General features: G+C 37.2%; 1 protein-coding gene across 1 annotated transcript in view; it reads right to left on the bottom strand.

Moving 5' to 3' along the window:
* Window positions 1-13097, bottom strand: part of C1H8orf34 (chromosome 1 C8orf34 homolog) — a 149345-nt gene that overhangs the window by 28074 nt on the left and 108174 nt on the right. Inside the window, exons 9-10 of the mRNA XM_059476374.1 lie at window positions 8067-8152; window positions 3222-3295 (exon numbers count right to left, since the gene is read on the bottom strand). Coding sequence (XP_059332357.1) covers window positions 3222-3295; window positions 8067-8152 — 160 coding nt within the window. The remainder of the gene's footprint in view (window positions 1-3221; window positions 3296-8066; window positions 8153-13097) is intronic.

Below are 13097 nucleotides of genomic sequence, written 5' to 3'. Positions count from 1 at the left end.
GGTGGTAAAAGAAACAAGTCAGAGAGAAGGCAAAGGCTACTCCATGTGATCTGCTCAGTGCCTGTGCCCTGTTTCTATCTGATAGGCATGGTAAAGTTAGCAGCTTCCTCTGCAACCCTGCTTTTCCATTTCTGCTAGAATTTCAGGTCTCTTAAATTTTTCCTAGTATAACTTCTGTATTTTGTTAGAGTCTTATTTTACTTTATGTTTCTGAAAAATTTCTAAACATTTGCCTATCAAACTTTGTGCTCACCATAGCGAAAAAATCTCAAGAAAAAGATTTTGCATTTTGTCTGACACTTTTCGTTACACAAAAGTATTTTCCAGGCAGTAAACTAGGATTTCTAAGGATGTTTTGAATGGTTGTTTCTACTTTGAATTCTTACAAAACACTTGGGGAAAGTGCTGATTCCCATAAATTCTTCAACCAGATTTTTGCCAGCTTTACTCACTTATTTGCCCAGAATGCCTTGTTTGGGGTTGTGCAGCCCTGAAAATCTAAGTTTTCAATTTCTCAAACATTAACCCTTTTTATTAAAAATACAGCATAGCAAAATATTCTATTTTTAAAAGTATAAATAAAAAGGTCTAACTACAAAAACCAGGGTTTTCAGAAATAGAACAGTAAAAATAGACAAAGCTGCAAGAAAATCATAATATAACCATAGTGTAAATTACATAAAACATGTAACAGACATAGATGTTGTGTTGCATATCTCTTTTGAGTAGCAGTATCCAGACTGTTTTATGATCCACATTAAAGATCTTACATGTGGATTCATACATGGGACATGAAAAAAAAAGAACACAAAGGTTTTTTCTAAAAATCCTTATGCATAATTCTTGCTCTTTTGTCCTACAATTTTTCTCACAACACTTATCCTCTGAAGGCCAAGGTGCCTTTGAGGAAAATTTGTCAAATATAGATTAGCAGAGAAGAATTTATACAATCATCTATTTAACTAGCCACCAACACAAATTAGCCTATTGGAATGCAGTACGAATATTAAACATTGCACACCTTGACCCATGTCAGGATGTTTCACATGCAATATGCACATTTGAGGGAATACCATGAATCAATTTGTCAAATTTATAAGAAAAGTCCGATCAACATAGTATTCTATTTTTCCCTCATCTTGCATCTCATAAAATATCTAAAAATCATTCAAGTCATGAGAATACATTTTGGTAACAATTCTGTTTATAGGCATATGTCTTACTGCTTTGAAAGATTGTGGAAATCCATTTCAAGATCACATTTACCTACACAGCCTTCCTATGAGGCATCTCAGTTTTATATCTATATTTTGTATGTCAAGATTGCCAAAGAAAAAGTCTCACTGAAAGTTATTAGGGGAGCATGGAACAGATCGCTCCCTTGGAGCCCTGAAAAGCAAGAACAGTTGGATCATTTGTTTCTTTTTAAGGATATACAGTTACAGAGAAAGCGTTGGATAGTTGAATTTAATTTTCAATAGCTACATTCTATTTAAGCAAGAACACTAAGACACAATGCACCCGAGAAAAACCCCCAAGAGTATGAACTAACATAACTGGCTCCTTAGAAATTTAGGCAAAGTAGTTTTTCAAGAGCTTGGGAATGTGAAATGATCTGCCTTAGCCCTGAGGAGAGGATGGACGGGCAGAGCAAGAGCTGCAACTGCTCTTGTCTTCTCTTTGCAGCCCTGGTAATTACAACACCAGCCGGCTTTCAGGGATTCAGCCCAGGGAACCCTACAGCCTCTGGCAGTTCCATCCTCCCAGCAACCTCAAATAAGCCTGGAACTACCAGAGCATGAAATGAACACAGATACAGATTGTTTGTTTGCTCCTAAGCCTGCACACACAGAGCATACTTGTGAAACTGTTCAGCTGAAGGCTACACCTTTCTGTAACAAGATTTTGCTAATAAGCAAAATTAACTTTCGTTTTCTTTGTATTTTTTCTATGTAATTCAATTAATTTGTTTCTCTCTTCCTATGTTACATGTCTGCAGAATTACTAAATCAAACTTTGCACTAAAAGTCCAAATCAATAAGGAAATGTGAGCTCCAAAACCACTGCAAATTTTATTTTACCCCTCTGTTTGCTGGTGGGAAGCAGAAAGGAGATTTGAAAAAGCAGCTCCAAGCAATGCCAGCTGTAGTTCTGTTCTTTACTCTTTTTGCCCAATATCAGCAAATGCTCTGTGAGGTTCTTGCACTTCAAGTTCTCAAAGACCTTTAGGAATTGATCTGGAACTCCATATCCCTCAACTGTCTTGATAAATAATCCAGGTGTAAATACTTCATGTTCAATACTATCTAGCTTTATTCATACTGCTTAATCAGATGCCTGAAAGAGTGCAAGACCAATCTGCATTGCCATTTTTCTTTTTTCTTTATATTGCCCTTTCTTCCTTAGCTAACAAATACTGAGCCCTTCTTTCACTTCCTATATCAACATTAAAATGTGCTATTAAGCAGTATTGCTGAACAGACTGAACAGGAATTAATGTCCTCCTACACTTGTCTAAAATTTTGCAAAAAAGAACAACTATTGTAAATTTATTTGCCTTAGGGAAAAAAAACCACAGTCCTTTTTTTAGCCTATATTCAAACTCCTGGTGCAATACTAATAGCATAAAAGTTATGATTATATAATTCTTATAAAATTATTTTACTGCTGGTTATATTTTACACAAACTGCGTATCTGCAGAGATTTTCTCAAGTTTGAAAAGAAAAGAACAGATGGAAATATTACCAAGCATAATATTGCATTCTTTTAAAATATACAAATAAACTAGCCACAAATTTTAACTAAATTGCTCTTATTAGTTTTCAAGCAAATGGTAATAGAAATTTAAATTATAGTTGAGATATCACAATTTCATATTTCCGAATGAAATTTAGAGTTTGAATTAGTTTGTTCTCTTCAATTTTTAAAACTGAATATTATCTGGCAAAACACAGAATATGTATAAAATTACTGCACTTCCAATGGGCAAGCCCAACATGTGGTTTTGTAGATTATAATAATGCATTTCAAAATACCCCCTTTTCTAGAATAAAAAAATTAAAGCAGAGAACTGAAAATTCAGAAGGGTTACGTAAATTTTGGTTTTTTTCTCTCTAGGATGACAGTGCTGGCAAACACAACTCTTTTCTCTATGCAAAATCTACTTTTTATGAAACTAATTTTAAAAATTACAGGATTACCCATAAGGGAAGGTACTTACAGATGCTGTCACTTGAGAAGTACTCTGAAACTCATTAACATCTTCTGTGAGCGTTTCAACCCCAGGTATTTGAGCTGTTCCAAAGAGGTATAAGAGAAAAGTAAATCACTCTAATCAAGTAAGTGTTAGTCACTTTGAAAATGTAATGCCTAAAAATTTACTGCTGGGAAGGCAAATGTGGCTACTGTAAATGTACTACTTTTCAGTTACAGTTCAATGGATTACAATTTATGTCTGATTTTAATTTATAACCTTAATGCAACATAGAACAGCGTCTCTAAGATGACTAGAGTGATAAGCAAGCTTCCTTCAGTGGCCAAGGTATCTTCTAGGTTCATTAGTAACTTTACTATTTAAACTAAATACTGTTTACCCTTTACACAAGCGAGTAGTGGATTTCCAGCTTTAATAAAATGAATAAAACTATATTAAATTAATTCTGTTAAAATTCCTGAAGTAAAAGGATTTTTTTTAACATCAACTTAGACAACATTTAAAAGCCTTGAAAGTATAACTTTTGCCTATATTGGCACATTTTAAAATGACAGAATTTTGTGGGGAGTCTAAAATGTCTCTTTGATGCATGTGTAATGACTTACAACAGATTTTATGCAACCCTGCCAGAGAAAGAAATTTCCAAGTAACATTCCATGCAGTTTCACTCTTTGCCCAGTACTCTTCTAAGGCACTTAGATGCTGCATCAGCAGCCTAACAAAAGAAGATGTCCTGATCTTCTCTGTGTTCTGCTGTTATTCTGACACTTAGGAGGGAGGTCCTTATGTTTCCAGAATCCAATTTGTTAAACATCCCAGGCTATCCTTACTATGAAAGCAGAACTTAACTGTGAAGTGTGGCAACTGTGGTTACCAATTCATTGCAAACATAAATTGATGTTGAGGGCAAAGAGGTGATGATAATGCAAAGCTGTGGTCAGGGAATTGTGTGGGAATTGAGATATGATGCCACACTTTTGCCAATGCCTTCTCTATTTCTCAATCTTAATTCCTACATATTTGCATCCTTAATTTTTTACGCTGGTCATGCAGCTCCACCCAGAACAACACTATGTGTTTCATATGTTCATGTTTTTATTGAACATCTGCAATTCCAAACTTTTCCTCTACATCTTAATGTCTCTTGAACTTTCTACTATAATGACACTTAAAAGGGGAAAAAAAAACACCAAACAAAAACAAACCAACCAGAATCCAAACACCCCCCCAAAAAAACAGTGATTCCTGTTTGATAGGGAATAAACTACTGATGTGAAATTTGCTCTATCAAAATTTATTTAGCAAACTAAGTATTATATATCACAATATAATCTGTGGAGCTGTAGATGTAACAGCACAATAAAATAGGAAATACCACATTTACACAGTGGCATAGAATCACAGAACCTATTATCTTTGGTCCAATATTTTTCCAGGGGGAGTCACAAAAGTAACAAGTCTTTGCCCACACCCCAGAAATATGTGGAGTTGCACAATACATGCAAAGAAGTGAGTGTGAGTACATAATAAACAGCTTTTCACAGATATTTGAGGAGTGGCTTAGAAGTATTATACTTTTCATTTATCCTATATTAGGAGATTACTCCCTAATACATTACTGCATTTTAAACTTACTTCTAAAAGGATGCACAGACTGCAAAATCTGTATTTGCAATAACATCTTCTTTTCCTGCCTTCTATCACGGCTTCACTCAAAGGCTAAGGTACGTCTCAGCAGAAGAGAATGAAACAAGTAAAACAAGGTTGTATGGTACTTACAGGAAATTGGGAGTAAATGAACAATTATCCCTAAGTGATACTATTTCTACATATCTAAAAACCCCCAAAAATACTGAAGTGAATTGCTTCTACAATCCCACCAAACTGAAAAACACTTTGGGGTCTGTTGCATGTAGATTTTTCTGGATCAATTCTGTTGTAATGTGCATCTTTTGAAGCCTCAGCAATTCTCCACATCTACCTCTACAGAACAAGAGCAAGGCTCAATGGAGAACTGACCAAAGAGACAAACCAGACAAGCTTGGCATCTACAGGGAAAGTTTGCTGTGCAGTCATCTATGCTGCTTCTGACCAAAATCAAGAACCTATTAAATTTTTCCCTTAGTTCTTTCCTGTGAAGTGGTCTAATGGAAAAGGAAAACATTTTTGAGAGGTATAGTTTAGGACAGTGGAAAGAAACTGCAGCTTTGAAGTGTCTTCTGTTTTTCTATCTTGAGACCTGACTCCTACCTCTCATTTTTACTACTTAGATCAAACACAAGTCTGTCCAATTCAGCAGGATTATACTAGAGGGAAATCAGTGTAGTGGTTAATTAGAACCAGCTCCAGATTATCAGCATAGTCAGTATAGTGTCTGATGCTGCGCGTGATCTTCTCACATAAGCTCCTGCATTGCCTTTAGTAGGTAGAATGGCTTAAAATGAGGCTTATTTATAAGGGCGGTTAGATCAGATGTTCTACCAATTACTTCTGAAATTCGCAGGAGAGATGTTCCAGACCTAACAACAGAAACAGATCATTATCTAAAGAAAGCTACTCCCAACTTTGTTGTGCATCAGCACCTTGCTTGCTTATTCTTGAATGAATGGTTTGCATCAGCACTTCCCAATGCACTTTCCCCTCATTAAGGTCACTGGTACTGATAAATAGCAGAACATAAATTCAAATAAACCTAGTAAGTGAAGCCTGCTAGTCACTATTTCATGATGTAATACATCTATAAGAGGACATAACTAAAAATTCACTGCAATAATGGCTTGGTTACTTAGGGTTTTTTAACAATATCTTTATGAGGCTTTTTTAATCATCCTCTCATACATAATAATATTTATTGGAAATAAGTATCAGATGCAAAGAGAGCAAATATTGTGCTGCATTTACAGGGAGGATTGATAGAATGGGCAGTTGCCTGAGCTCTGTGTCTGTTTATAGTCTGTACCTACTGGTGAAATCCAGCTGTGTTTTTTTTTTCAAATTGAAATGTAGTACTAGCCAACATTTTAGGAAAAAAAGACTCAACCATATGTTACGAAACACAGAACATTTCTGAGGGCACCTCTTGACAGAAATTTGGCATTACCTTACTACTGACCTCAGTCTTTTCGCCCGAGAGGCCTTGTTATTTTCTAGCTATATGACTAACAGGTCCATGTATATTCATAGACATCAGATAGATGTTTATAACAACATGAATATCAGTGCCCCACCTTCCTATCTAAATTTTACTCCCTGCATCTTATTGAATGTGTTTTTTTTTTAAAGAAAGCATCTTCCATTTTCTCTGTAGCCATATTGACTGCAGAGTATTCAGAAGCACATGAAGTGGCTGAAGGTAGAAGAGCTGTAGCACTTTTGTGCTCTACATTCTGTGACCGTGAAAGATCCAGCTCCAACATTACACAGCATCCAGTACTTTCTGATAGTTTCACCTTCTTTAATCCTGGTATTGCTGCCACTTAGCAAAACTTAACTATTTAATTGAGTAGTTAAATCTGCAATTTTAGAACACGACACGGCTGTAGAGCTTTGTCTGTCTTACCAATCTATTTGCTTTTGCTGCAATAATCCCATGCATGTATATTCCTTTACTTATCCCAAGCAAGCCATCACCACCTCCCTTTCTGGGAATCACTCTCACAATAGAATTTTGCCTTCCTTTCACAGGGCTTGAATGAAGTCACCTGTCTGAGCATCTCTTGCTGACAATCTCTGTGAAGATTGTAAGGACATCATGTTTTGAGATTCTGAGCATCCTATTACCTTGTTCAATTAGGTGATCAATGGCAGATAAAAGGAAAAGCCAATGTCTTGACTGCATGAAACCACACATTCTCACAAAACCAGTTTGAAAAATTAGTCTTTAAAGACACATTAATTACTAATGGTTGGTTTACAAATGAGGCAAGAGAAATGAGTGAAAGCTCAGGTTGCTGTGATATCTAATAATATATACAATAGGATTAGATAGCAGACAGGGAGTAGGATAATTAAAAAATTACATTCTGGGGGTTTTTTTGTGTTAATTGATCACCATAGCTAACTTGTCCATGGCTGCTGAAGACTACACTGCAAATCAAAACATACAATTGTAGACTTGGCTGGTTCAACAGTAAGGCAATGGACTGAAAGATTTATGTTTGCAGATTCACTGTCAAAACCTGTATTTCTTTCTCTCTGCATTACAGCAGCAGCTAAGATAAAGTTAACCTTCATCAGTTTTATCTTTGACAGGAAAGCTGGGCATTCTCTGGAAAGATATCCCTTATGAAGTGCCTTTTTCAACATTTCAGGTGTTACTCAGTTCAAACACCTGAGAAGAAATTGAAATAAGCCTGAGTGTCCTGACTGCAGATTAACCCAACATATGAACATGTTTGTATGAGGGGAAAAAGTGTTTTTCAGAGTTATTTTATAAACTCTTTCTTTCTACTGTAAAACATTTAAATCATCTGGATGCATGTGTAGTAATAAATTAAATATTTCAAAGACCATTCTTTGGCATAAAAGCAGCAATGAACAGCCCATGCCTATGCTATTAAGCTGTTTTAAATGTTAGTGTGCTAACATAAAATCTGTCTAATAAGAACAAATTCTGGCCCAGTGCACCTCTCAAAATAAGCCTAGGAATTATTCTGGAGTGTTAATTGGCCATGACAAAAAATATGTTAGTGGCTCTTTGAACAGATTTGAAGTGTAAATGATTGAGTTCAAATGCCCAGGAACACTCTCTTGGAAGTGTTTCATCTTTTACAGACATAACCCCTACTCTCAAATTCAAGATGTTGATGTTTGGGGTTTTTTTTATGAGCAGCAAATATTTATATAACTTACCATCAGAGTCTGACACTGCTGGCTCAGATGTCTGAGATACCATGGAGACATCTTCTGGCCTTTCTGCCAAATTATCCCCTTGCAATCTAAATTATGGAAAAATAAAATGAAAACATTTGCAATCATATTCAATGGATAAGACACAGAAGAAGATTATCCTTGGCTACATGTCCTGCTCACAACATTGCCCTAATTATAAGAGCAGCTTTGCTGAAAAGCCCACACTCAGGGTTCAATCATAACCTGGACTGTCTAGTAACCAAAACTAGACTCCAAGGAACAGCCAGCTGAATCCTAGCTTATGCATTTCTTTAAGTCATATTTTACAAAAGTGGAGGTTAGGTGTGCATGTGAGGACTGTAAGCTTCCTTCCCTTCAAAAATATTCCTTCCCTACCTTCAAAAATATTTTAATTGAATAGGACTGTAGCCCATGCCAATGTGTTGGCAGTGAGGTGGCCTTGGTGAGGAGAGGCTGGGGCTGCCCTGAGCCAGTCACAGGTGGTTCCATCTGGCTCCAAAAGGAACCACAAGGAACCACGGCACGGCACAGCTGAGCTCTTCTGCCAAAATGGTGGCACCTTGGAGGAAACAGAGTTAAGGAAGAGCCAGTCACAATGCCACACAGGCAGAAGAGCAGGGAACAGGAAGACTGGGAAACAGCAGAGGACACACCAGGGTCAAAGGAGATGGTGCTCCATACTCTGAGCAGTCACTCCCCTACAACCCATGGTGAAATGCCAGAGGCAATATCCCATTCTGCCCCTGGAGAACCAACACCAGGGCAGGTGAGTATGTCTGGGAGATGGACAGTAGCCAATGGAAATCCCAGACTGGAGCAGGTGAAAAGTGGGGTGAGGAAGGAAGGGCAGAGAGGACCTCTAATGGACTGACCACAGAACTCCACTCTGTCTCCCCTGCCCTGCTCAGGGGGTGGGGAGAGGAGTCTGAAGTGACAGAATGAACTTGGGCCAGGAAAGGGAGGAGGAAAAGTGTGGTTTTAATGTCTATCTTTATTTTCTCATCACCTAAACCTACTTTAATTGGCAATAAATTAAACTAATTTTCCCCAAGTCAAGTCTGCTTTGCCCACTACAGTAACTGGTAAAAAATCTCCCTGTCTTATCTTAACCCACAAGCTTTTACTTCCTATTTTCTCCTGTCATCCTACAGGCTGGGTAGGAAACTGGCTCTTAGCCATAGTTAACCCACCACAGGGGTTATGTATGCAAGAATATTTCCTCCTCCTTTGTTACTTGTTAAAAGGAAAATACAGTAATTATGGCAGACTTTATCTTCAGGCTTTCCTGCTGCACCAGCTGACTGCAATGCCTTGACAGCAATTTATACAAATAATGCTTGTATCTGTTTTTTCAAATGAGCATCCCAGGAGTCCCACCATCCTTCTCCAGGCTCTTATGAATCCTGAGTACAAATTCTGCTCATAGAAGTGCTTTGTAGCTCTAAATGCAATATAACTGCCATTTACATAAAGGTCATCTTACCTTGGGTTTATTCAGACATGAAAAGAATAAGAAAAATGCAATTCAATTTTGCAAAGCCCAGGAATCATAAAAATGCATTGAAGTAAAACCTTGGGGAAAGAAATAATTTATCTCTTGGAAGAAAAAAAAGTTCTTTTCACTCTGTATTCTTACCCTCTGCAGCTGTTTTATACTAAGCTTGAAATTAACCTTTGAAACCAAGTAGATTCCCCTTATCTGCCCTATCTAAATTTCACATTTTATGATTCTCACAGTTATCTAATATAGATGGGTCTTAAAGTAATCTATTTGTTTGTACTCCTCAAAACCATTTCCCCAATAACCCCATCCCCAATTACTTTTATCTCCTTTTATTGCCCCTAGAATCATTTATTTATGATGGAAAGCTCAGTGTAAATTCATAATATTTCTTATCTAAGGTGGTAGATCCACAGAACATGAAAGTCAAGACAACAAAATGTAGAAGTTAGAAGCTGTAAACCTAATTTTGAAAATTACTTCTATGAATCTTTTATAGCTCTGTACCTGGCTTCTAATGCTCTAGTTACCAATTCTTTAAAGCCTAGCTTGTCAAACAGAAGCAAATTACTTTGTATCCTAAAGATATTCAAATAGGGAGAAAATAAATTGCAAATGAAATAACTATGCAAAAAAAAAGGAAGCTATCAAAAAATCACGTAATTTTCCACTGCAGTACAATTCACCCATCCTCCTTCATTATATACATATGCACATTTACTGCAAGCACATATGCAGTCTTTCTAAGACATGCATGAAATTGCAGGAACCAGAAGTGAGATACTCATCTCTCCAGCAATGTTGGTAGTTCATTTACATTTAACTAAAAGGATAATTACTCCAATCTTTTCTGCTTACATTATAGTCATATAAAAACTATCTCTAGAAGTGGAGCTGCTTCTTTTGTCCCATCAGATTTTTCAAGATTTTATAATGTTCCCATTCAGAGCTTCGATAATCCAAACCAGACATGAATAACTGGAACTATGCTCATCTTTTTCTAGATTTTAGATATATTTCAGTGGTCCATTGCTTCATGAAGAACACATACACACAAAAAATCTTTTCAATGCATCTAATCAGAAAATCAATTTCATAGAATTTTACTTTGTAGGAAGAAATATACTGGATGAATGGCTGAATAGGATGTTTGACATGTCCATACCTTATATTAACATCCAATTTTCAATTTATTTATGCATTTCTTACAAATAGATTCATATCAGAATAGATTCCCATGAATCTCAAGCAACAAAAAAGTCACAAATACACACAAAAGAACTCTGGTACTTGGACTATTACAATTTCTTCTTCAAAATAGTATTATTCATAAGACATCTCCACAGTAAAATGAAAACACTTAAAAACTCTTAAGCAGAAAGAAGCATTCATTAGAAAGACACATAGGTTTAGAAGTTACCTAAAAATTACTGTCTTACTAATGCTTGACGCACTACTTCAGCTTTTAACCAAAGCATTCTTTCAGCTATTAATTATTTTAATGTGAGTCTAAATTTGATACCTGATAGCCAACATTTTTTCCCATATCTGTTTCTGTTGGGATTTCTTGCTTAGAGGACATTGTTTCAGTTATAGTAACCAGCTGCATGTTGGAGCTTCAAGAGCTACAAAGCAAACAGCCTACAGGTAAATATTTCAATTTTCTTTGACCCCAAAATGCATTCCAAGAAAACTGTTAAGGACTTCAGGACCAAGGATATTCTGAATAAATTCTACAGATTTAGTGCAGAAGCATTACACAGGGTCTATCACTACAAGCAAGCTGATGGATGTGTGAATCACAGTTCTCCTACTGGTATGATCTTAAAAATATGATTCACGGAATGGGTCAGACTGGAAGAGACCACAGTGGGCCATCTGGTCCAACCTCCCTGCTTGACCAGGGTCATCCAAGTGCACATGGCACAGGGTTGTGTACAGATGGTTCTTGACTATTTCCAGTGAGGAAGACTCCACAACCTCTCTGGGCAACCTGTTCCAGTGCACGGTCACCTGCACAGGAAAGAAGTTCTTCCTCACGTCCAGGTGGAACTTCCTGTGCATCAGTTTTTGCATATTGCCCCTTACTCTATTTCTTGGCATCAACAAGAAGTGCCCGGATCCAGCCTCTTGAAACCCTCCCTTCAGACCCTTTTAAACATTGATAAGGCCCCCTCTCAGTTATCTCGTGGCTGAACAGGCCGAGCTCCCGCAGCCATTCCTCTCAGGAGAGACGTTCCAGCCCCTGCACCACCTTTGTAGCCCTTCACTGGACCTGCTCCATGAGGTCCATGCCTCTCTTGTCCTGAGGAGCCAGAACTGGACACAACACTCCAGATGTGGCTTCACCAGGGCTGAGTAGGGTTAGAATCACCTCCCTCAACCCACTGGCAACGCTCTTCCTAACACACCCGCAGGACACCATTGGCCTTCCTGGCCACAGGGACACACTGCTGGCTCATGGACAGATGCTGTCCACCAGGACCCAGGTCCTTCTCTGCAGAGCTGCTTTCCAGCAGGTCAGCCCTCAGCCTGTGCTGGGGTGCAGAGGATTATTCCTCCCCAGGTACAGGACCCTGAATTTGCCTTTGTTGAATTTCAGATGGCTCTTCTCTACCCATCTCTCCAACCTGTGAAGGTTGGATGCAGAACATATTCCTATCTGAGAACTCCTCCAGTGCACTAAATGTAGACATACATGATGATTCTCCTCTATGTCAACACTGTTGTTCTATGACATTCTTAAAATAAATAGTTAGAGAAACTGAAATAAATTTGATGTTACAGCAGAAGACTAGAATTCTGCTGCCAACATACTTCACGTAATACTTCTTAGGACTACATGGGATTAATAAATATAATTACAAACATAGGTACTTTCTATTATCAGGGCTTAAGGAGAAGGCATAATGTATTCTAAAAACGAAGAAATGGAAATGCTTTGAATACCTCATAGTGAGATTTTTGCCCTCTAGTATTGGTTCTTTGCATAGACTACTGATTCAAAGTATGTGTATTAATAATTGTCTTGCACTAGTTTATAACAGAGGTTGTACTTTAGGAAATTTCTGTGTCAAATAAAATTCAGAGAGTGATTGTCACTTACAGACAGAAATTTAGATTATATTTAGGTTAATGCTCTTTTCACCTATTCTTCCAGAAATATGTCACTTAAATAACCAAAATCCCATTCTATTCCTTCCTAAAATGAACCAGCCGAACAGTTATCATTTTTAGAAAAAATCTCCTTTAATCCCAAATAAACAACTACAGGCAAGAGTTATATAATTAATGCACATGTGGTTGGCCTTCAAATTCTGATACACAGCTAAGGACTTATTTTTATTTGTAAACGTAGCAAACTAGAGCTGGATAACTGTGTTCAAATTCTGATATTCCCTAGAGGTGAACAACAACAGAAACTGAAATTCCACTTGAGAAGAAATCCTGAAAACCTCCTATTTCAAGAAAATACAAATGCTTCTGCTGACATTTTAGTAGTGAAGAAA

This window comes from Ammospiza nelsoni, chromosome 1 (assembly GCF_027579445.1).
Source record: "Ammospiza nelsoni isolate bAmmNel1 chromosome 1, bAmmNel1.pri, whole genome shotgun sequence".
NCBI classification, from domain to species: Eukaryota; Metazoa; Chordata; class Aves; order Passeriformes; family Passerellidae; genus Ammospiza; species Ammospiza nelsoni.
This window is presented reverse-complemented; position numbering and strand designations above follow the sequence as displayed.